The sequence below is a fragment of the Grampus griseus genome (genome assembly GCF_964374135.1).
Source record: "Grampus griseus genome assembly, chromosome: 15".
NCBI lineage: Eukaryota > Metazoa > Chordata > Mammalia > Artiodactyla > Delphinidae > Grampus > Grampus griseus.
Genome location: NC_139009.1, coordinates 81,483,493 through 81,508,622, shown reverse-complemented (window position 1 = coordinate 81,508,622; position 25,130 = coordinate 81,483,493). Strand labels below are relative to the sequence as shown.

The 25,130-nt window shown below is 42.7% G+C and overlaps 2 protein-coding genes across 7 annotated transcripts in view; one reads left to right on the top strand and one right to left on the bottom strand.

The window, feature by feature from the left end:
* Positions 1-14,473, top strand: part of REV1 (REV1 DNA directed polymerase) — an 84,267-nt gene extending 69,794 nt beyond the window's left edge. For 3 of the 4 annotated variants that reach the window (XM_082672807.1, XM_082672808.1, XM_082672806.1), the window contains 11 exons: positions 2,718-2,938; positions 3,211-3,383; positions 7,888-7,990; positions 9,302-9,467; positions 9,697-9,902; positions 11,103-11,336; positions 12,022-12,142; positions 12,768-12,988; positions 13,096-13,252; positions 13,536-13,638; positions 14,033-14,473. In XM_082672807.1, coding sequence (XP_082528933.1) covers positions 2,718-2,938; positions 3,211-3,383; positions 7,888-7,990; positions 9,302-9,467; positions 9,697-9,902; positions 11,103-11,336; positions 12,022-12,142; positions 12,768-12,988; positions 13,096-13,252; positions 13,536-13,638; positions 14,033-14,144 — 1,817 coding nt within the window. In that variant the 3' untranslated portion in view covers positions 14,145-14,473. The remainder of the gene's footprint in view (positions 1-2,717; positions 2,939-3,210; positions 3,384-7,887; positions 7,991-9,301; positions 9,468-9,696; positions 9,903-11,102; positions 11,337-12,021; positions 12,143-12,767; positions 12,989-13,095; positions 13,253-13,535; positions 13,639-14,032) is intronic. The other variant, XM_082672809.1, reaches the window with a different exon arrangement.
* A 227-nt stretch (positions 14,474-14,700) lies between these two features.
* Positions 14,701-25,130, bottom strand: part of EIF5B (eukaryotic translation initiation factor 5B) — a 67,676-nt gene continuing 57,246 nt past the window's right edge. For all 3 annotated transcript variants that reach the window (XM_082672810.1, XM_082672811.1, XM_082672812.1), the window contains exons 15-24: positions 23,228-23,359; positions 22,632-22,814; positions 22,326-22,487; positions 21,685-21,816; positions 20,405-20,536; positions 20,221-20,297; positions 19,935-20,099; positions 18,360-18,498; positions 16,460-16,621; positions 14,701-16,138 (exon numbers count right to left, since the gene is read on the bottom strand). In XM_082672810.1, coding sequence (XP_082528936.1) covers positions 16,031-16,138; positions 16,460-16,621; positions 18,360-18,498; positions 19,935-20,099; positions 20,221-20,297; positions 20,405-20,536; positions 21,685-21,816; positions 22,326-22,487; positions 22,632-22,814; positions 23,228-23,359 — 1,392 coding nt within the window. In that variant the 3' untranslated portion in view covers positions 14,701-16,030. The remainder of the gene's footprint in view (positions 16,139-16,459; positions 16,622-18,359; positions 18,499-19,934; positions 20,100-20,220; positions 20,298-20,404; positions 20,537-21,684; positions 21,817-22,325; positions 22,488-22,631; positions 22,815-23,227; positions 23,360-25,130) is intronic.

Here is a 25,130-nt window from a genome sequence, read left to right as displayed (position 1 = left end):
TAGCATACAAATTACCAGCGAGATCTGTTTAGCTAATGAAAGAAAGGACTGTCCCCAGCAACCGTTTAAATGCGGTCGCTCTTTCCACTGTTTCTGTGGCTCTTCGCAAGGCTTTCCACCCTGGCTTGTAGGACCTTCTGCCCCTTGTCCATCCTTTGCTGGGTGTGTGCACCCACTCTGAGGTTTCCAGCTCTTTCTTCTCGTGTCAGATAAGCACCGCGGCCGTGTAGGTGTACATGACCATCTACACTGTCCTGATATGGGAGCCACTAGCCAAGTGAAGCTAGAACACTTTAGGTTAAATTAATTAAAGTTAAATAAAATTAAAATTCATCTTCCCAGTTGTACTGCCCACATTGCAGTCAGTGCTCAGTTAACCACATGTGGCGGGTGCCTCCTGAATTGGGCAGCACAGAAGAGAACAGTTCCATCACCACAGAAAGTTCTGTTGAACGGTGCTAACTTAGATGGCAAAGGTTGATTCTTTGGAACTTGACTTTTCTGCGTCTCTGGACTGTCAAGGTCCGGGTGCCGGGAGGAGGCATTCCTGGCTGTTCTTAGCCTGGGGTCATGGTTCCCCTTCAAGGACAGATGCCACATCTTCGTCCAGTGGCTTCTACTGGCAGCTTCCACGGCTTCTTCAAGGAGAAGAGAGTTTTCTTCTCTCCTTCTCAGAACCTTGGTTCTACGCTGCACATTTTCCTTCATGTTTCCCTTTCTAGGTGGCTGCACTCAGTGTGACTCTCAAGACCCTGTTACTTCCTCCTTAGAGGGGCCTCCTTTCCTTAAAAATGCTCACATGCAGCAATCAAACTAGCACCCATTCGGGGTCTTGGTGCTGATTCCAAGCTAACTTTTCCCCCCTGTGCAGACGTCATAGGGGTTAGAGGTAGACCATCCATATGCCTCCGTCCCCCACTCACCTTCAGGCCATTCCATTCCATTAGGTGAGCTTGTGATGGAGAGGAACCTCTCTTCTTCCCTAGACGGCAGTTCAGTTAGATTAGGTTGATCGTGGTTAAGTTGGTGAGATTTAATGTAACAGTCTTTCTTTTGTACCTCTTAGTGAATAATAATTGTGTTCTGGTATACTCAAGAGACTCTCAAAAACCATAGGTTTTCCCCCTGCCCATCCCAGTACACACAATTAATGCAGGATTATTGCCTCTTGCTGATTTTGCAAATCAGGGAGAACAGATCGGCTGCCCAGATTTGTCAGGGAAAGAACATGATCACATCTTGAGGGTGGGGAGTTGCGGCAATGATGGAACGGAAAAAAATAGAGACAGAAAGCATTCCCTGAACACGAACAGCTGCGTAGAGTGTCTCTGGCTTTGGCCACCCTCGTATCTGATTTGTCCCTTTCATTGGGTTCCTCCTCCCCATCTTGAAAAATACTCCAATAGGTTTCACTTAGAATTTCGTCTTTTTGTGAATGGTCTTCGTCTGGAGGGTTCTCTTGTTGTTAACTCAGACTCTGCTATTCTTGCTTGTTCTCTGTTCTGAATTGAACTTGAAAATGGCACAAATGGCATACAGCACCCTTAACACCTTTCATCTGACTTCCATTAGGGGACAGATTTTCTTGGGTTAAACTTGTCTCGCCCACCTCTGTGGTCATAGACCTTTTGTAAAGTTGACCACCTCCCTCCTAACCGTGTGTCTGCATAACTACTCCAAGAGGTTCTCCTGGCAGAACCTGGACGAGAATGCTCCTTCCCCCACTAGGGCCACTCAGAGAACTGGAGCCAGAAGTAACAATAAAGGTGACAGATAGGCGACCCCAGACTCCACTCTGAGCCCTCTGGTAACATCCTACAGAGGGCCAGACCGCAGTCTTCCTCACTGATGGACAATACTGATCTCATGGTGTGGAGACCATTTTAATAAGAGTTTTAGTTCCCCCAGGTTACTCTTAAATCACTTTCCCAGACATGTGTACCTTCGTTAAGCTTTTGGGCACATGGAGAGCAACAGAGCTCATGAGCATCGTTTGGGCGAGGCTCTAACCTTGCATCTTGCAGACGGTGATGAGGAGCTGCTGCACGCTGGCCCAGCTGCAGGACACTGACTGCCTTTCCAGGGAGATGATCTTTGTTGGTAAAAGACATCTGTCTGTCCTCCCCTCGCTGCTACTTTGCTCAGGAAGCTTCATCTCCACGTCACTTGTGCCACTTTGTCCAGTATGAGAGCAAGCGACATGTGGGCTTGGACCTCTGTCATGACTTCTTGTTCTAGTTCCCATTCAGAGAAAATGTGGCCGAACCATTGAGAAGTTTGGTCCTCACCGAAGTCATAGTAGAATCCCTAACATTCCTGAGTCTCCTAGTATGTCTGTAAGTCATACTATAGACTAGCTTAAACGAGTCTGTAACTTAGTTGATTTTGTAAATAAGATAGAAAACTTTTTTACTCAGTAATAAATAAAAATAACATTTTTTTGGAGAACTTACTTAGTCATACACACTTGAAAAGTTCTGGTTCACCTATAGGTAGAGTCCAAATTGAGAAGTAGCTTCTAAAAATAAGTTTGCACTAGTATGATTTGCACCAACCAAAAAAAAAATTCTTAATCTATGAGATGCTTTAGTTATGTCACTTCAGAATTTTAAGGGAGATTATTTTAAATTAGTTGTTTGTGCATGAATAGTTATTTCATAATGCTCAATTGTTTTTAATAGCTTATATGCAGAATTAAAGAACTGTCCCTTTCCTAGGAGTTGGACGCTCAATGGAATCCAAGTTGACATCTTTGGGAATTAGAACTTGTGGAGACTTGCAATATATGACCATGGCAAGACTCCAGAAAGAATTTGGTCCCAAAACAGGTCAGATGCTTTATAGGTTCTGCCGTGGTTTGGACGATAGACCAGTTCGAACTGAAAAGGAAAGAAAATCTGTTTCAGCTGAGATCAACTATGGAATAAGGTTTACCCAGGTACTGCTCTCTTCACAGGTTTTACCTTATATTCTTTATATTTTCACATAGTCCTGTCTCTCCAACTAGACCATAGACTCTTGATGCTTGAAATTAAGTCTTAAAACTCCTGCCGTTCCCAGAACTGGCAGAATGTTTGTTTTTAAGTAGACAAGAGCAGGGCACTAAATCATATACATGTTTAATGTGGAAAGTTAATCTACTTGAGAAGAATTGTTGGGCATGTAGGAAAATAACATGGAGGGTATTTTTTTATGTTTGTCTTTCTGTAGCCAAAAGAAGCAGAAGCTTTTCTTCTGAGTCTTTCAGAAGAAATCCAACGGCGACTTGAAGCTGCTGGCATGAAGGGTAAACGCCTGACTCTCAAAATCATGGTACGAAAGCCGGGGGCCCCTGTAGAAACTGCAAAATTTGGAGGCCATGGAATTTGTGATAACATCACCAGGTAAGCTTATCTTAAAAAGGATATTGGATACTGATGTTTCAGTGCAGGTTATTACAATTAATGGAAAATGAAAAAAAAACAAGGAAGAGTATGAATAAAAATCTGCAAAACGCTGATGTTCCTGGACGTTCTGCGGAGCCAGGTCTCAGCTCAAGGCTGTCAGAACTACGTTGACTTGCCACGTTCCAGGCCAGCCTGTCTGTGTGTCCCTGACCGGGGCAGACTGTTCTTGGGGTCTTGAGTTCAGTGCAGGGACAGAAAGGGAGGCGGTTGTGGACTTGGTGGAAGGGTCTTGCAGGGAAACGTCAGTGTAATAATTCAGAAAATGATTTCAATGAAACATGTACTTCATTTAGGGAGGTATAATTTCTTTTTGTGAAAAGATTAATCAGATTATGGTAGTCTCTGGAAACTGGTAGAAGGCATTTTAAAACCCTGTTTTTTTTATGTGAGGGCTACTAATATAAAACTGCATGTAAGATTTGTGGCCAATATGAAAATACCTAATTTTGTATGCCATTTTATACTACACAGTACACTGGATTTCAAAGTTTTGGTTGACTGACAGATAAAATACAGTGTAGTAGTTTCTTCTTGCTGTCTGTGCATTTTAAAATATCTCACAGTTTCTTAGAACTGTATGTTGTGATGCATTCAGCAGTACCTAGGGGCTCCCTCTGTCTAAGCACAATAAGAAAATCAGCCTTCGTTTAATCCTTTTTGGAAAATCTAGGTATTCCAAAAATCTAAATATAGCATTAAGAAAAACTGGGATTTTAACTGTACTTTATTTCCCCCAATTCAAGGATAATATTCAGCTTTTTCGGTAAGCACATATCTGCTTGCTGTTATTGGTATTTGTTCATTTTTGTCCTAAACTTTTAAAAAAGTTTTATTTTGAAAAATTTAAACATGTAAGTAGAGAAAACAGTGTAATGAACCCCATGTACCCCTCACCTGATCTCCACAATTGCTGGTGGGCACCTGTACCATCCTTCCTCTCCTTCCCCCTAGTTATTTTGAAGCAAATCTCAGATACAGTATCATTTCTTCCACAGATATTAACACAGGACAGTTCAGAAATCTGCCTGCATTGCTGGCAGTAAAGTATACATTTTGCCATGCACTTAAAATAAATATCTTTGGATGAGACATCATAAGGCATAAATAGCACGTGATTAATTGAAACAAGTGTAATTTTGTAAATGTAATAAGATGTAGATCAATTGTAAGCCATTAATTTAAGCCTAACGTTTTGGTGGTATTGTAACTGCATAAGAAATGCTTTAGGTGAGAGCTTATGAAATATTATAATACTGATCCTGTATTTCCTCTAATTCAGGGGTTGGCAAACTACTTCCTGTGGGCCACATCCAGCCTGTGGCCTGTTTTTACATGATTCATGGGAGCTAAGAATGATTTTTATATAAGAGATTGTAAAAAATGAAGAGTAGGTGAAAGAGACAACAGAGTACAAGCTGTTTTCCATCTGGCCCTTCCCAGAAGTAGTCTGGACCCGTGCTCTAGTCAAACTGAAGTCCTGTGTGGTTTAGGAAACTCAGAAGTGTATAATTATTCTGTAATCTCTTGTAATTGGCCTTAATCAAAAGCTGCATGGCAATCACGTGACTCACAGGCACATTTTGACACTGTCATCGAAACGACAAAGCTTAAGTTGCATAAGCCAAAGAGCCACATGTAGATTGAGATCTGTGGCTTGATTGTCACTTAGGAAAATTTTTCTTACAAGTTTTCCTTTTGGGAAAAGACTTCTTCCTTCTTGGAGTTCTTTCCTGTATATGTGCTTTTAATCTGAATTGTGTGTGTGTATATATATGTATATTATATATATTTAAAAGTGATAAACGAAATTGAAAAGGTCAAATACAGCTTCCAGTCCTTTGCACCTCTCCCCAGCTCCGAGCACCATACTTTTCAACCTTTTTGTGGTTTCTTCTGATATTTACATCCATATTTCTAGATATATACTTAAACTGCTCTTTCTGTCTTGAGTCTTGCAGAACGTTTGCCTGACTTTCTACTGTAGAAGAGGATCTTCTCCCTTCTCTCCTCCACTGCCTGTTGCTCTTCTCCCCAGACGTGTTTCTTTCCTTTGCCCCCAGTCAGGTCGGTGGGTTTTGGTTCAGTCACGCTCCACTGTCCCATTATTATGACATGTACATAGTGTACATAGCTGGTCCATATTGTCCACTAGGATCACATTTTCTTTCCTCTTGAATATGTTTCTCCTGGAGTTACTGAGTATCTCGTTTTGCTTGCTTTTTTGTGAATTTGCCACTGAGTTTATCCCCAGACTGTCTTCCACTGTGACTGTGTTTTAACACATCAGCAAGTCTGTTACTGTGATCTCTTCTTGGAGGCCTTTCTCTTGGGGCCCCCAGCCTGCTGCTCCGGTCTGAATTTGTTTAAGACTTGCTGAAAAGTTGGAGTCGTGGGGTGTCCCTTCTCTGTGTTGGATCCCTGTTTTCCTAGATCCCTGGTCTCATATCTTGAGAAGGAATTCATGGGTGTAAACCTGTCTATCCTCATGCCCAGTGGTTTGCTGACTTAAAGGTTATAAACATATCTTAGAAACCATTTTTCCTCATTTAAAGGCTCCATTGTCATCATCTTTTCAGGGTTACTGTTGAGAAGTTCACTGCTCTTCTGATTGCCTGGTCTTTGTAGGAGATCTGCTCTTTCTGGAACTTTCAGGATCTTCTCTTTATCACAGGTGTTCTGGGATGGTATCAGTTTGTCTTCGTGCCAGGTACTTTGCCGGTATTAAATTTACCATTTCTATCAATACTGACATTTTACATTGGAGTTTTGAATTCATTCTTTGGAAGGTGCAGAATTCTCTCTTACCTCTTAAAATGTTCTTCTACTCCCAGTGTCAGTCTGTTTCTCTGAGTTCCTTTTTTCCTGTTTTGGTTGCTGCCTTTTACATCAGAGAGTTTCTTCAAGCATTTATCTGTCTCACAGTTCTTGGCTGTTGTATGTGAACTGCTGAAATGTTGTGGGAGCCTCTGGACTCATAGCGGGACACGCAGACCAGGGGGCTTCACTCTGGGAGGGCGGCTGGAGGGGCTTGGTCTTTGGTTACCACAACCAGCTGGCAGTGTCTGTGGTTCTTCCTGTGACATGTTCCACCCAGGGGGTGGGTGAGAAGATGGACCGGTGACAGCTAGTGTTCTGGTTACTCAGGAGGAGAGGGGTCTGGGTGGAGAAACGGGTGTACTGTGCTGCTTCCGAGCGAGGGGCCTCGCTCGTCCTCTGCTGTGCCTGACCCCCCTGTAGCTTCTCTGTGTCAACATTCCCATCTCTGGGAAGCTGTCCAGGAAGGAGGATGGCCAGCTGTGAGAGCCTGCTTCCCATGTATTCTCTCCCCCTCCTTTCAGACGTATCTGACACCTCTAATTGCTGAGCTCTTCTGAGGTTCTGTAGCATAAATTGGCTTATCTCAAAGTTGGTGCCTTGCTTTAGGCATTTAGCAGGCATTTGAGTATTCTAAATTATGGCTGACATTTTTCCTCTACTCTTGTCTTCTGTCCTTTTTCTATCTTTTAAGAGTTTACACCTTTCAAAAATAATTTCAAGTCCATTTAGTGTTGTTTTGGAAAGAAATGAAGATAAACACGTGTTTAAACCACTATGGCCCAATACAAATCTTGCTTTTAAGTTACTCTCTATTTATCTGTGTGAAATAAATTTAAGGTAATCATTAGGTAACAAACCAATGGAAATTTTTTGCAAATGATTTCCTTAAAGAAATAGGTACTTTTCATAGATAAATAGATAATGTATTCATAGTACTGAGAAAAGAGAGTAAATGTAGTCTTGGGCACCTGATATTGCTGGCACGTTCTCTGGTCCCCCTTGAGGAGTTCTTACAGATGTAGAAATTGCATATTGTAGTCTCTCTGGGTTTTAGACAGGGCGCCACCATACTTCCTTCCTCAGAGGTGTCCACACATTTCTGTATCCGCATGCCCATGTCCTGGGCATATTCACATGTTGAAAACAGAGTCAGGAGAATCCGGGAGATTCATCTTTCTCTTCTGAATATTAACCATACCTCAACAAAGATAATCTTGCAACCTAAAACATCTCTGGGAATCTAAAACGTTGTATTTACTGCTCAGGCTTTAGTTGCAACATAATATGCTTATATTTGAATATACATTAACTGAAGTACATTTCTTTAAAACATTTTTCTCAACTTATTTTTGGTTGACCAGCTCTCTGAAAGTCCCAATGTTCTTGATGATTTTTCTTTTCCCACTTGTTGCCAATGTAATTAATTTAGCATTATTGGCTTCCTTGAAGGAAGACTATCTCCTGCTTTTTTAAGGATCATATTTAATACTTTAAAATTTAAACTTTTTGATAACTTGCTTTACAACTTTAACTCTTTAAACCGTTCCATACTACTGAGGTACCAGGGAATACATATGGAATGTAGCTTTTGTTCCTTTAAAAAAGTTAGTTCTATCACTTACAGGACTGTGACTCTTGACCAGGCAACGGATAGTGCAAAAATAATTGGAAGGGCTGCACTAAACATGTTTCATACAATGAAACTCAACATATCGGACATGAGAGGGGTGAGTAGTAACATATTAAAACAGGCTTTTCTGTAATGTTTTTCTTATTTGAGGGTTGATCGGAGGGTGGTCGTGGTGCTGTTCAGGGGGTTTATATGCAGCTTTTGCAGCTCCACTGATGAAATGTAAGAGAAACTGAAAAACGACTTTCTCATCTGAGCTGGTCTCCTTATTTAAGAATTCACATTTGTTCTGAAATCTGTTTTCTGCTTAGAATAGTAAGTATCATATCTTGAATTTTTATAGTGCCTTTCTTTTAAACAACCAAAGACCTATCTTAACATGCGTTATTTGCTTCCTGCTCTGGTTCCCGCAGAAGGAGACGGGGCTGGAGGGAGTGTGAAGCTGCAAATGTTTCTTGACCTTTAAGGTTCTTTTTCATCAGAAGTTTGTTCTGATGTCTGATAAACGATGATCTAGAAGGGAGAGTTTACCATGGGCACGTGAGGATGCATGATCAGTGAGAGGGTATCAAAAATGTGAAAGCCTTCATTTTCTTAAAGATTAACCTTTGTAGGTTGTGTGTGAGTAAAGGATGGTTACTCGCTTGGTATGGGTGTTGTGGAAGGATTAAAAAGTCACTAAGCCGGGCTTCCCTGGTGGCGCAGTGGTTGAGAGTCCGCCTGCTGTTGCAGGGGACACGGTCCGGGAAGATCCCACATGCTGCGGGGCGGCTGGGCCCGTGGGCCATGGCCGCTGAGCCTGTGCGTCCGGAGCCTGTGCTCTGCAACAGGAGAGGCCCGTGTACCGCAAAAAAAAAAAAAAAGTCACTAAGCCAACAGTGATGATCCTCCTCCCTGGAGTACTGTCATGGGCAGGGGGCGGTGCTTATCTGTGCGGATACCTGCCGCGTACCCACTGCCCACCCTACCCCCACTCCCGGTTTTTATTGACAAAAATGATAGGTAAAGTAAGGTTGCAAGTAGACTGTCCCCTGGTTAAATTTTGTTCAAGTTTTATTTTAAAAACTTAATTGGGACTTCCCTGGCGGTCCAGTGGTTAGGACTTGGCGCTTTCACTGCCGTGGGCCCGGGTCCAATCCCTGGTCAGGGAACTAAGAGCCCACAGGCCGCACGGCGTGGCCAAAAATAAACAAACACAAAAACTCAATTGATGAGAACTTCAGTGGGTACAGTATTCCACTTTTTTGGAGTTCCTGATTTTGAAGAGATAATGTTTGGGTAGATTAGATACTCTAAAATTGAGAGTAGCTAGTATAGGTAGTATAGAAGTTGTTTTTGTAATAAACTGTATAAAAGGCTGTTTGAATTTAACTTTTTTTCCTAGAAACCTATTTTATTCTGGTTCTAGGTTGGGATTCATGTGAATCAGTTGGTTCCGACTAATCCAAACCCCTCTGCATGTCCCAGTCGCCCAGCAGTTCAGTCAAGCCACTGTCCTGGTGGGTCACACTCTGTCCTTGACCTCCTCCAAGTTCAGAAAGCTAAGAAGCCTACGGAAGAGGAGCACAAGGAAGGTCAGTGCTCGTCAGCGTGGTTCTCGTTTGGAGCTTATACCGTCCGGAGTGGGAAGTTAGTGTACAGGTCGTCCAGCCTTGCTGCCTGTGACTCTCAGAAACACCCTGACATTCTGAATTATGATGAATCAGTAATAAAGCCTTATCTGTAATGGATTAAAGTGCACCCTTCCTCCCCTCCCTCCCCCTCAGCGAAGAGGCTATTTTACGTCATTTCCTGTGTTTTCAGTATTTCTGGCTGCTATGGATCTGGAAGTTTCATCTGCCTCTAGAACTTGCACTTTCTTGCCATCTCTGTCTTCACATCTGACATCAAGTGTCAGTCCTGTTACTACTAGCAAAGCCGAGTCCTCAGGGAAATGGAATGGTCTACATTCTCCCATCAGTTTAAAATCAAGACTTAACCTGAGTATAGAGGTCCCATCACCTTCCCAGGTATGTATTTGTAGTTGTAAATATGATGTCAGTGCAAAAGTAGTTTTACAGTAGGAATGATGTTTTTAAGTTATCAGTACAGCCAAGAAAGGGAGAAAGGGCAGCTTGACAGGGTGGATCATGGTGTTAGTTCCAAATGGGAAACAAGTTCAGGGCAAGATTGTGCTTTTGCAAAGATTTGCGACTCTCGCGGGTTGTAAAACATGGATGAGAAAGCCCGTTCTGTGAACTGCCACTGTCGGCAGCCTCTGGACCTCCCTCTCACAGTTGTGATCACATGGACACAGCTCTGGTCAACAGCACGGCTTTGCTGCTCATTAGTAGAGGCCTTTTGTCAAAGGTTTCTCTTGCATGATTTGCAAACAGTTCTCTCTATAGGGTAAATGATTTTCCTGACACCAGCTATTAATTCCATTGGTGTGGTCTGTAAACGTGGTATGCTGTTGGCATTTTTGCTTCTTGGAAACTTTACATAGCACTTTAAGCTCTGTTGGGAAAATCAGTTTTCTCTGTTCCCCTAAGTGGTGGGATGTGCTGGCTGTGAGGCCAGGGAAAGGGGCGATTGAGAAATGCTTGCACTAGGTCCCTGGTGCTGGCGAGCTACCCCAAAATGGTGGCTCCTAGCGAGGTAAGACTGGCCTACTGGCGTATGGTAATTGCTTGTTTTCAAAGGGATCGATGGGCAGAGGATTCTAGTGTGTAGGCTGGAGAGTTGAGCTTCTAGAATCCCTTTTTCCTAGCTTGCTGCTCAGACGAATATAATTTATATTTGGGGGCAGACAGTCTCCTGTCTGAAAGGTAAACAAGCCTCTGACCCAGGACTCTTGACCTCATCCCAGAAATGGACATGCACCTTAGGCACTGGCCGCTCCCCTGGGCAAAGTTTAAGATTTGAGCTTGACAAGGGCCCGCCTGTCTGTCTGTCTGTTCCTGTGCAGAAGGTTCAGTGAGGAGACATGGCTGAGCTGACCCTGGGGTACCGGCCAGGGGCCTGCCCTTGTCATCTCGAGTCCACACATGACCAGCCAGGCATCAGTGGCAAAAGACCAAGATGTTTCAGAAACGTGCTGGTTTGGGGGTGGCTCTCCTAGCTTGATGATCTGCACCTTGTGTTCACTATCCATGATGTTGCAATGGAAAGGAAGGTGGGGCATGAACTCTGGAAATGCATCATCTCAGCATCTGTCTGGTGTCTTACAGCTAGATCAGTCTGTCTTGGAAGCGCTTCCACCTGATCTCCGGGAGCAGGTGGAGCAAGTGTGTGCTGCGCAGCAGGGGCAGCCGCCTGGCGACAGGAGGACAGAGCCCGTAAACGGCTACAGCACAGGGGTGTTGCCACAGCCAGCTGGGACAGTGTTGTTACAAATACCAGAACCTCAAGAATCTAACAGCGATGGGGGAATTAATGTAATAGCCCTTCCAGCATTTTCACAGGTGAATTGAATTGAGGCCCTTCTACTATAGTGTGAATATCCTCGGCCATCTGGCTCCCAGCTCAGGGCACTTCTCTTTTCCTTTTCTCCTTTGCCCCTTAACCTCCCAGTGGCTGACTCCGTCCCTTGGGGGAGGAGGGATGGCCTGTCTCCGCATCACCTGCGGGACACAAACTGACAGAGCAGCCAAGTATGGACAACAGAGGGCAGAGAAGAGGGAGGCTATGGGGTGTGGGCGCTCACAGCTTCCACCCCAAAGACAGAAACACTCTGTTTCATTGGCCTGAGAAGACCCTGGGCCACACTCAAGTGCCAGGGTGAAGATGTGTAACCGTACACTAGGGACAGTAACACAATCAGAGTTTGATGTTTAAGAAAAACATGACATGTGCACCTGTTTTCTTGCGTTTTGCTTCTCATTTCCTACTAGTGCTTCTTGCCCTGGTGGTTCTGCACAGTGTTTTTGTTTTGTTTTTTTAATTAGGTCAATTCACATTCAAAGCTGTATTCCTTATTCTCACCCTATAACCTTGTGAGGATTATTTATGAGCTTTGACACTGAGGACCTAATTCATACAGATCAGAAAAGTATGATTTGAAATAAAGTCTATTTTGTGAAAAATATAAACCAGCCGCCTATATAGAGTTAGCTCAGGTTTGACTTTGAACTTTCTCTTTTCCACCAGGTGGACCCTGAGGTGTTTGCAGCCCTTCCAGCAGAGCTTCAGAAGGAGCTGAAAGCAGCCTACGATCAAAGACAAAGGCAGGGAGAAAACACCCTTCACCCGCAGCAGGCCAGCACATCCGGTAAGCTTTGCAAGTGACACGTAACAGAAGTGAAGATGTGAGACATGAAACTGTTGTTTGATTGTTGTAATATATATATATGATGGCCCAAGTCTTTAAGCTGTTAGTCATGTTCAGTGCTCTTCACATCAGGGGAACGGAACTAGTACGCAGTACAGGTTAAGTGCTGTCAAGAGTCCTAGGTGGATTTGTATCTGTAGCTTCTTGACTTAAAAGTCTGAACAAGCTATTACCCAGAAATCTTTTGAATTGATTATCTGTCAAGCCAGTTGTCCTTTGAGACCGATCCTTCAGAGGATGTAGGTTTAAAGCCCAGAATGTGAAGATGGTTTCTGAACATGCGTCACAAATACCACATTTAAAATGAAAACAGAATACTGCCCTGCTGAACTGCTGGAAGGAATTCGCCTGTGAGTTTTCATTGACTGCTGCGAGCCCCGTATAGACTAGCAGGTCCCAAATGTCACCAGTAAGTGGCTGAGCAACCCTAGGAAATGCGGGGCCACCTCAGGGAGGCCTGTGCTGTGTGCATGCGTGTGTTCAGGGCTGCTCTTGGGAGGAGGAAGGGGCCCGTGCTGCTCTCCAGGCATGTTGTGTTGAGGATCTTATGTCCATCTTCTTTTAGTGCCAAAGAACCCGCTACTGCAGTTAAAACCAGCAGCGGTGAAAGAAAAGAAAAGAAACAAGAAAAAAAGCTCCATCAGTCCCCCCAGAAAGATTCAGAGCCCTTTGAAAAATATGCTGCTTAACAGTCCTGCAAAAACTCTGCCAGGGGCCTGTGGCAGTCCCCAGAAGTTAGTTGATGGATTTCTAAAACATGAAGGTCCTGCCTCTGAGAAACCTCTGGTAATTTCTTTCATGCTTTTTAAACTTTGACCTTCTCCTTCCATCGGATGTTTATGTACTCGATGTTATGTAAATATAGCACTTTCTATTATTTGTTTTCTTAACAGGGAGAACTCTCTGCTTCCACTTCAGGTGTTGCTGGCCTTTCTGGTTTGCAGCCTGAGCCGTCTGCGTGTGTTAGACCCCCAGCACCCAACCTAGCTGGAGCTGTGGAATTCAGTGATGTGAAGACCTTGCTCAGAGAATGGATAACTACCATTTCAGGTTGGCCTGGCTGGTACTGAGATGTGATGTCCTATGACTACAGAACATGAACTCAGCTCTGCAGAGGAACTATTTTCCTAAATCGAATGAGCGTAAACCAGCCCCCCCCCCCCAACCTTCTGACCTCTGTGGGCAGCTCGGAAAGGTTCCTTACCACAGCCCACTCGTGTGGCAGCTCTGAGTCACTATCGTAGCACATAGTTTCCTTGGTCCCTGCAGATCGCTGCCCCTTCTCCTTCAAAAGCATAAGTTGGTCCTCATTTGAGATTTCTCCCCTCTCTAGATCCAATGGAAGAAGATATTCTGCAAGTTGTGAAATACTGCACTGATCTAATAGAGGAAAAAGATTTGGAAAAACTGGACCTAGTTATAAAATACATGAAAAGGTAACTAACTACTCGGTGCTTTACCCAAAGGGGAAAAAAAGACAGCATGTCTGTCACCACAGCTACTGCAGGGAGGTGATGAGCGAGCCGTGCCCTTTCTGGCCATCAGTTGCGGTATGGTAACTGCTCTTCAGCATTACTGAAAAGGGAAGCCCTGTATTTTGAATGCCAGAGAAAGAGGTGCCGTAACATTGACTGGGGAGCATAAAACGGTCAAAACGACGAGATTGCTCCTCCTCTCAAGGTTTATAGAGTTTAAACCATAGAAGTACGTTTTTGAGTGTATTTATATAGAGACGTTAAAACCCTTAAACCCTAAATATCAAATATATATGTTAAACAGATTCTTGAAGGAATGGGTCTTTCCTGATCGCTTGTCTCTCCTCACCTGCAGGCTGATGCAGCAGTCGGTGGAGTCGGTTTGGAATATGGCATTTGACTTTATTCTAGACAATGTTCAGGTGGTTTTACAGCAAACCTACGGAAGCACATTGAAAGTTACATGAACGTTACCAGGGAGCCTGCTGCTCTCCGCTAGCTGTGCCATAAGTGCTTGTGAGGTATTTGCAAAGTGCATGATAGTAACGCTCTGAGTTTTATAATTTTAAATTTCTTTTTAAGCCACGTGTTTTTGTACATTTCTTTTCAATAAGTGCCAAATTTGTCAGTATTGCATGTAAATAACTGTTAATTCTTTTACTGTAGCATAGATTCTGTTTACAAAATGTTTGTTTATAAAGTTTTATGGATTTTTACAGTGAAGTGTTTACAGTTGTTTAATAAAGAACTGTATGTATATTTTGTACAGGCTCCTTTTTGTGAATCCTTTAGGAAGCAAATCCTGAACTATTACGGCTGGACCGTTACACGCTTCATGCTAAGCTTTGAAATGCCTGAGGGGGCCCAGACTGGTGTTCTGCTTGTTCCAAGCAAGGGTAAAGAAAGCTTCCAAATACTCTGATCACGCCTGACCCAAAGCATGAACACAGGAACATGTTAAGAAAATCTTCTTTACTTCTTCCAAGTGGAGGAATTTACATATTTTTGAATTAGAACACACACACAATTGAAGATTAAGTTTTTCCTGGGAAAAATTATGTCCCCCAGATGGTTTAGAGGTTTTGTCTTTGCCTCTACTGGCCCTTGAGAAACTTCAATCATAATGAAGAATGGTCCAGATTTTCAAATGTATATAAAAGTATTTTTCTATGCTATATGTTGTTATGCCATAACACTTTAAAAATAGTTTATAATTCTATGCCAGTGAATACTCAGGAACATTTTCTTCCAACACCCCACACTGACTTCATTCAACACTGTGCTATAAATAGGTAGTCAGATATTAGGGATCTGCCAGAAGAATTACTCTGATGCTAATAGATCTCTTACCTCAGGGACCCACTTCCCACATTCTTCAGGAAAACCATAAGAAACTAGCTTCAATCAATCAGACTAATATGAAGAAACCACTATGATGCCTCTGTAACAACTCAGTGTTTACACTAAGTCCAAACAGGTAATCAACACCCTATTGATTGTCTCATCAGAAAATGTATGCATGATGGAATTTGCTAGGACAAAATAGACCAAGATGGAGGTATAAGAATTCCTAATGTTAACGTGCTGGTACACAAGGTATGATAGTTAATAAAAATAGTTTGAGAGAACGAGCTGCACGGGGATGGAGACTCGCAGAAGAGCAGCTACGCTGACATGAAGCCTAGCAGAGCTCGCGGGTCAACGTCTGGGTTCTTTATTGGAGTTCAGAACTGTGCTGATTACAGTGGACTCTCACGACCACACAAGCAGTAAGTGGCAGCCAGTTTTGCTTTACACCGTGGTTTCACACAAAGCAGATAAATACCAGAACGCCTAATCTTCTATCTTAAAAAATTCCTAAGGGCATATGGCAGAAGAACGCATGGGGGGAAAGAAAAAAAAAACCACCACTGTGGGAAGGGTATGCATAAATAAGTATTTCTTACCTCAAAAAAGTCCCAAGTATCAGAAAATCTGCAGAAGCTTGGTTAATCAAATACTGCAGTACTGATTTAATCAGTATAAAATTGAAAGAGCTTTAGATCTGTAATAAAAATCCAAATTTGGGGAAGGGCAACCTTTAAAACAGCAGCCAGTAGAGGAGGACTGGGAAAGGCGTGGACGAGTGCGCAGGCACGCCGGAGCTGTGGGGACGTGTAATCGACCACTGTCAAACCAGTGTAAGTTTCTTGGTTTCTCATGGAAAACATCTTATACGCCTATTTTTTTTCCTTCTATGCTTAATTAGTTCATCAGTTTTCAGATAGGTCCATTCCATTTTTTGCCTTGTTTATCTTGGTAGTATTACAACATCATTTTGCATTTATTCCAATTCCTGACCCGTGTGGAAAAATTAGATGATTTCAAATACTTTCTTCAGCTCCACAATAAGCTGCCAGTCACTCTTCTGCATCTCGTCTCTGAACCAGTCTTTGAGGGCGTCGATGGACTGCCTGCTGATCTGTAAGGCCCAAGGCACACAGTGAACAAAACAATGTAACAAGTGCCAAAGAGGAGCATGTGGCCCTGGAGTTTGTTACCAGATCCTGCTCATCACAGATGGAAAGCTCAGGCAGAAACTGCCAGAGCCTGCCTGCCTGCATTTTCTGGGAGCAGAATGCCAGCACATCTGTTTGCTGGGGATCCGACCTAGAGTCCTAGCGGGCACTCTGTCAGGAGGCCAGGCTACAGGCCAAGCCCTCAGCTCCTGAGTAAAGGCCATCAGAAGAGCCGACGGCCCCCTTTCTTAAAAGGGGCCACTTTTGCTGAGTGAGATACTTACCTTACTGACGATAATATCTGTAGCTTCAAAATGTCTTCCGTACATTTTGGGAGATTCACCAGGGATGGGTTCTATTTTGACACAGACTTCCTGTCCTTTTTTTGCAACATCCACTTGTTTATGGTTTACTTCAATACTTGTTACTATTCCAATGTCAACAAACTGTAAAGTAATAACAGAAACTACGATGTGGGCAGAGGAATCGTGGCAGTCACAGGCGCCCAAACTGGACAACTGATGTAACTGGAGCGAATGAGCCAGCTGCAGAGCCTGGGCCCTGTGCCCCTCTATCACCTTGGTCTCTGGGTCTCTCCGCAGTGTGATTTTTCTCACTGGAGAACTGGGGGTGATACCACCCCACCCCGTCTGCCTTCACAAGATGGCTGTGAGGACAAAAGGAGGTCGCTCATGTGCTTTGGGACACGTGGAAAGTGCTCTGTCCATCCGACGTGTTTCCACCCTGCCCTTCCACATGACAGCTCCCAGAGTAAGAGAGGCCAGCAGGCACACAAGTTCTGAGTCAGAAATGAGCTTGGGGTGATGGGGATGCAGGCAGAGAGGCAGGGACCCGTTGTGTGGGCCCCGGCGGCCATGCTGAGAACTCTGCTGCTCATTCTGAGGATGCGACCTGACCTCAGTCACAGTCTGGGGAAGGCAACAACAACAACATCCCACTCTGCTGCCTGGGCAGCGAGAGTAAAAACAGGTAACCTGGTTTGGCCGAAGCCACACAGGCGATCACTGCTGTCAGTAAGTGTCCTAGCTTAGCCACTGGCAGAGAAGCATGACTCCTAGAAGCAGTGAGTCACAGCACTCGGAGGACGTCAGGTGCCGTCTCCCACTAAAGGAACCAAGTCTGGGGCAGGGAAAGTCCTAGATGAGCCTGGAGCACCTTACTGCACCACAAAGGAAGAAAGGGCCCCAAGTGCTATGTGCAAGGACACAAGGCAGCTTGAACGGGCTCCCAGTGACCAAACGCTGGATAACGGGGGTCTCAAAAAAAACCCGGCGTGTTTCAGATACCTAATGAAAAGGCCGGGGTGGGGGATGGTTCTTTACAGAAGCGTGTGGGAAGGGGGATCACAATACTGCCACCATCCATGTCATAACTACTCAGGCGAGGACTGTCAATGGTGGTTAAAGCCGCTGGGAAGCTCACAGGGACTCTCAGTGCTCCAGGTGACTGAGTCAGTACAGCGGGCGAGGATCTGTCTCTGATGGCGATGCTGAGCTGACAGCACCTTCTCTGATCACCCAAGTTTGCACTGCGACAGTGACAACCCATGTGACAATTCAGAGGCACGCAGGAGCACCTGTGTGCACAGTATCCTTCCCAATCATTCTAACTTGCATCTAGTCACAAGGGAACAACCAGACAAATCCAAGCTGAGAAATCATCTGTGGAACTGCTGTTCTGGACTCTTCTTTAAAAAGAATGGCAGACCGTTCATCACTGAGACTAAAACACTAATAACCAAATGCAGTGCACCTCGAAGGAGCCCTGGGCCAGGTCAGCAAGCAGCGTTACTAAAGACATTTGGGACAATTGGTAAAAAGTGAATGTGAACTGTGAACTACAGGATTTTATGGAATTAATGTTATTTTTCTCTTAGCTATGATGCTAGAGGAAAGACATGCGTGTCCATTATACTATTTTTTAAGCTTTCCCCAGACTCAAAACACCAAAAACTTTTGAAGGGCAATAATTCTGCAACTTTCATTACCTGAAGCACTGACACCAGGTGCTTGAGAATCAACACTGATTAAGGAACACTGATACTGAATTTGTATAAATTACAGGAGGTGACAAGCTCTGCTTGATTTCAGTTTTTTATCACTCTTGACTCCCAGAACTGCTTTAAGAGTGACACACTTTCTAAAAAGTACAAACAGAACTTACATTTTTGCTAGGCACGCACATGGGTGTCCCCTGCTTCACCTGGCCTGCTTCCACAGTCACGCCCATCACTATCGGATCTCGAGAATTGAAAATAAACTGAGGCAGAATTTTTATCTTGCAGGGAAATACTGCTATGTGTCTAAAAGGAAAAAAGAAAACCCAAGAATTTTTAAGCTTACAAAATCACTTCGAAGCATAAAAAAGCAAATGCAGGTGAATATGAGGCTTCTTCTCCCCTCAGCTGAGGGCAGCAGGAAGGCCACACATCGGCGCTCAGGGGTCCCTAGGGTGCTGCATCCTCTCTTCATCCTCCTCCCTCCCCTCAAAGCAGCTGCATCACAGGAGCACGTTGGGCCCAGACCAAAGGCTGAGCCCCGCCCCTGAAGATGGAGCTTGAGTGCCTCGGTGGAATCCACCATCAGGTGTGTCCTGGGGCCCGTGTGAAGCCTATTCTGAGGACCACACTGGTATCAAACCACATCCTCCTTTTCTCTACCACGTTCCCAAATCAGTTGATCCAAAAGGACACTATTTCTGTGCTTATGAAGCATATGCTTAGAATGCTTTAATGGTTTGTAGCGTTTTCTTAATCAAATTTCAGTCTTTCCCCTTCAGGTTTCATGATCTAAAGTGAGCACACCTCAATCTAAATCCCAGTGTTTACCAGTCTGCTTTTAAAATGTACCTCAGACTGAGCCGTCCCTCCCTCTGGTCACGCTGGTCTGAGCCTCCACCACGTCCTGCCTGGACTACGGGGGCCTCCTGACAGGCTCTAACCAGCAGCCCCCTAAACCCCGCCTGTGGCCTACGGGGTCCTACAGGGTATGGGTGCTGCCAGCTTCTCTACCGCAGCTCCTGCCACCCTCCCCGAGGGTCACTGTGGCTGCCTCCACCTCTGAACACGGCCCTGCTGGCCGGCGTTGTCCTTCCACCTGACACCTCCCGGGTGTCTGGGCGGCTCGCTTCACTCTCCCCAGCTGAGCTGCCTCCCCACCACACTATTAACCACAGCTCTCCTCGCCTTATCTAGGCCCTGCCCTGCTTCATCCTGCGCTTATCCCAACTTCTCATGTGTTCTTCACTTGTCTTCCCCTAAGCTCCGAGAGGCAGGGACCTGGTCAGGTCCATTGACAAGGGCTCCCCAGCACCACAGGCTCTGTCAGGTTTGCTCGAGGAATGACACCTGCCAAGGAATGCCTCGCCTCCTTTCTCTTTCTAATTTTCCACACTCGCACGGTGTTACCTCCATTCCATGCAACCCCAGATGAGGAACTCCAGCAACATAAAGTCCCCAGATGTAGCAACTACTCACCCATTAACGCAACCTAGGTCTGCCAAGTTAAAGAAAATTAAAAACTAAGCAGAAATGTTACAGAGAGGATTCGTTCCCACACTGCTGGAGTGTCTCAGGTGGGCCAAATCTGTGGCGTATAACACACCACCTGAGGATGCAGCTTCCGGGAGACGAGCGAGTGCCACGCTTCTGTTGTCTACACACCTGGCTGGTATTTGGAAATCCTCAAATAATCAACTTTATTACCAAAGATCCAAAGTAGGTAAAAATCACCAACTTACTTAAATTCTTCTTGTTTCTGTTTCTTGTAGTCTTGTCTATATTTCGTAAAGGCATCAAATAAATGATAAATAATTTCTGCACTAAAAATTCTAACTCCTAAACCGTCAGCCATTTCTTGCGCATCCCGTTCAATTCTCACATCAAAGGCCAAAATTACTGCATACCTAAAAGGTTAAAACACATCAAAGATCATTCAATGAAACACAGACCATGTCGTAACAGTTCTACTAAAATAAAATAGATAGGCGACATAAAAGCCTTTACAGCAGAAGAGAAATTACTTACTGAGGATCATGTTCCAACATCACCGAAGCCTTCATAACATCTTTTTTATGGACTGGACCAATGTTAATTCCTGCATACTGTAAAAAGGGAGTTTCCTAGTTTAACTGCCTGTGTTGGGTAACAGGAACAGCGCCATAAACTATGCCGACCACTGACTCTCGTGGAGTCGGGTACCATTACTTACGGGCACTTCTGATGTTTTCAGAAATTCAAGTAGAGCTTCCAAAGATCCCAGTGTAGATGCCTGGACATAGACTCCTTTCTCTTCTAATTTGATAGCATTTAGTGTCTGCTTTAACTCATGGATCAGTTCATCCTTGAAAAAAGATTACATTTGACAAGGTTATAAATACACCTCTATCTCAGCAGCCTAGAATTAAACTGTTCCTGTTTTTGATTAGGTGTTCATCTGAAAATAAGAAACCAAGGCTTAGGACGGGCAAGGCATGGCAGAACCTGTACGGGAAAGGAAGGAGAGATTTGGCGGCCATAACTGAGCTGTATCCCACTTCACCTCTGTCTATGTTAGGTTTACTAATGTCGAAATATGTTTAACCTCTGCACCACTTGGCAGAGTAGATGGGTGAATGAAATGACGTGATAAATAAGAATCCTCTAAATTTAACTAGTACTACATGAATGTAGTATGTTACAGTAGCCCAAAGGTATTTAATGATGAAATACCCTAATCTCAGCAGCCCTTTACTCCATCATCACTCCTTTGAAGGTGAAGAGATTTTGACCAGAAATAAGTAAAACAACCATGTCGATGCCATTAAAGATGTACAAGTCCACCCATACTCAAGACTGGCCACAGGGATGCCTGCCCTGTTCTCATAGGCCCTAAGGGGGCCGATTCCCTGGCGACAGTGACTGGGTGCTGCCTAAAGAATAATGGTCCCAGCATAGGACAAGAGCCATGTGCTGGGAACAGTGGTATCTTCTCTTTGGCAAGAGAATAAATATGTCTCAATGTTTGCTTTTGTGAAACTCCACTGGGCTCATGTGTGCCATCTGTTCCTGAAAATAGGCAAACAGGCTTTAAAATGACTCCTAAAACCTAGTAAGAGATTATTTTAGTTCCATCTATATAGCTGAGTATCTTTAAAAAAAAAAAAAAAAAGGAATAAACAACTTCTAGCTTCTGGTTCATTTTTTATTTAAATAAAATGTTCTAACTTGAATATATATAAATTATCATTTATTCATTGATTTCAGGGTTAATTTCTATCATTTCTTTCTACTTACATTTGTCTTCATTGTTCTTTTTCCAGTTTCTTAAGATGCTAATTCATGATTATACAAAGTGAAATAATTTAAAAGCATCAACTGTTTGTTAAGAGACCACCAGGTAAGTCTTCACAAAGACAAAGATGCCCATTTTATTCATCATTCTTAGCGTGTGCTCTACTGACACAAGGTACAACTCAAAACAGCTTTGGAGGAAAAAATAAAATAACTTACTTTAAGAACTGGGATTTCATCTTCTTTATAAGCCACGAGGAGGGGTAAACCAGCCAATGTTTTTTCCAGGTCTTTTCCAAGAATCTTTACCCCCTGAGCTGCTTCTACTTCTTTATGCTTTTCATATTGGTTCTACAGAGATCAAAACATTTGTTATCACGTTTATTTGAAAAGTGGTTAGTGGTAGAAGACGACGTAAGACGATACTGTCATGACCTTGGGACAGGGCAAGATTTCTTTAAACTAGATACAAAAAGCAGTAAGTGCAAATGGAAGACTGATAAATTCAACATTAAAGTTAAATAATTCTGTTTCTCAAGCTACTACAGAATGAGTAAAAAGACAAGTCACAGAACAGAAGGTGCATACAAACCAGTAACATACTAGTAACTAGCTACCAGTGTAGAACGAAAACAATGTACTTTTGATTTTTATGAGAAACTTAGTTGGTAAACAAGGACTTTCACACATCTCTACTCTGATGGATGGTCCCTCCTGTATGAAGACACCTAAAATAAAACCAGTGAAGGGTGTGTGTTGTGTATTAAGCCAGGTGGCTCTTGAAGTGAGGAAACAACCTCAGTAGAATTTTTAAACACTGTGCAAGTCCACACGTGCCAACGCTTACCACCCTGACTTACCTTTACTCTTAACTCCTTCATAGGAGGAGGTAATAGGAGGCCTCGAATCTGAGTGACAATGGGCCCTTCTACTCCGGGAACAATAATTGTATCTCCTTCCTTCAAACGCCCGTTGATCAATATTACATCTATAGTGGTGCCCATTCCTGGGAGAGCCTTAACCTAAGAGACATTTATTGCAAAGGGAGTGAAATATAGGCTACAATGCACCATGTTGAGATTAAATCTAAATTAGTAGACATCCCCACCCAAGAACCCTATTTGGAGGTTGGTGGGGGGAGGAATAAACTGAAAAGCTGACAGTACCTCCATCACCTGTGCTCTCAGCTCTTCACAGTGTGCAAGTCTCTTATTCAACATGGTCTGAGTTAACTCGACAAGAAGGTAGATCAGACTTCCCATGCCATCACCAGTATGTGCAGAGGTAGGTACCAAGGACACAAAAGTGCGGGGATCTTTATTCTCATAAAACAAAGCTGCGTTCAACCCCTAGAGACATAAAAAGCAAAGTCATTCCCACAGGCCGAGTGGTGGAAGGAGGTCTCCAGAACAGAAATGACTAACTAGAAGCTGGATGAATAATGGCTCTTCATTCTGAAAAATCCTCAAAAACACTTAGATCATGTATATCCTGGAGGTATTAACCATATCACAGAAAAGTAGTTTCTTTCCAAGTCAATTTGGTTTTTCAAAGTTAAACATTCAGACTACAAAGAGAGGTCTTGAAATAAAGATTTTAAAAGGAAAAGGGAGAAGGGAAAAGAATGAAAATGCTAATTGCCATTAATAGGGGAACAGAACCAGTATTAATGAAAATAGTGACTTAATTATAAAGACAATGTAAAAGAAGAAAAAATATTCTATGATATAGTCTCTTCGTAAAGAAGGGAAACCTTTCTTACCTGCTGTGCAAATTCCACAATAATAGCCTTTGCTCGCTCCTCAAATTCATCTCTTGTATTCTTTTTCTGCTTCTTTAAAGTAGCAGCCACATCACAATCGGGGCTCTTTTTCCAATCATACAACCTATCAATCTGGAAAAGTATTTTTCGTAAGAAACATCTCTAAAGCATTCACAACACTCAGGAAGTTAATTAAGGTTAATTTAAAAGCTCCAGAAAATTCCAAATGCATATCACACATATCTGGAAGAGTATTACTTTCATTGCACCAAAAGCCCCTCAGTCTGCTCAACCGCACCCCCTCTTAAATGGGAAGTGCCACACTGCCTACCAGCCTCCAGCCAGTTCATGGGAGGCTGCCATTTCCTGCAAAAGATGAAAAACTAGAATTATCCTGGGAACATTAACATATGTTGGAATTCCAAAATGGTTATGTTAAGTAGTATGCAGGAAAAAGGATTAATTACAGCCAAGTACCATCACCAGGAAAATGACATGAAAAATATAGAAAATAATCTATTTTCCTTCACTTTTCAAAAGATGATAAATGGGCATAAAGAAGATTATTTAAGAGTAAAAACAAACAAAAAGGCATAATATATTGGCTCATTCTAGGGTGATAATATAAAAAAGCAGACCAATCTGATTGCTATCAAAAAGGAAAATCAGTAAGTAGAAATAGACCCAGAAATGACAATGATGTTATATAATTAGCATACAAGGGCCTTAAAATAGTTATTATAAATATATTCAATGACTTTAAAGGAAAAACATGTAACTTGTAGAGCTAAAAAATATATATATATATATAATATGAAATTAAAAATAATAAATCACTGGATGAGCTGAAGCAAATTACATATTGCCAAAGATCAGCAACCTTGAAGATAAAGCAAATAAAAACTATCCCAACCAAAGCAGGTAGAGAAAAAAGGATGGAGAAAAGAAAAATCTTCAGTCACTATGAGACAATATTAAGAGAAGTAAAGTCCTAGAATTCTATCAAACACTTAAACAAGGAAAGAGTAAGAAAAGAGAGCAGAAAAATAACTGCACAAGTAATGATCAAGAACTTTCTAAGAAAGTCAAACTCAAGTGGGATAAATATAAAGAAAACTATTATATAATCTCACTGACAAAACTCTTAAAGAAAAAGTCTTTTTAAAAGCAATCAAAAAATCCCACATTACATACTGGGGAACAAAGAATGAGTAGAGATAGAAGCCAGAAAATGAAGATGATGAAGGAAAAAAATATTTTTTAAACCTAGAATTCTATATCAAGTAAAACTATTCAGAAAATATTTTGACCTAAATGATAAATAAAAACACAGTATGTCTAAGCAGTGCTTTTAAGCATACCTTTAAATGCTTACATTAGAAAAGAAAAAAATATCTGAAATCAAATCATCTAAGCTTCCATCTTAAGAAACTGGTAAAAGAACAATGAAGACAAATGTAAGTAGAAAGAAATGATAGAAATTAACCCTGAAATCAATGAAATACAAAACAAACTAGAGAATATCAATAAAACCAAAAGCTGGTTCTTTGAAAGACACAAATTTCTACACAAATTTCTATACTGACAAAAGTAAAAAGCCTAAATAACCTAAACTTAGCTTAAATTCCATGCTGATGGTGCTTTACTAGTGAATCCTATCAAACACTTAAAGAATAATATCATTTCTACACAAACCCTTTCAGAAAACAGAGGAGGAAATACTTCTCAACTCATCTTAGGAGGCCATTACTCTAATAGCAAAACCAGACAAAAGATATTAAAAGAAATCTACATACCAAAATCACTCATGAAAATCTCCCCCCCCAAAATTAGCAAATCAAACCCAGCAATATATGAAAAATATATCATGACCAAGTGGGATTTGTTCCAGTAACGCAAGGTT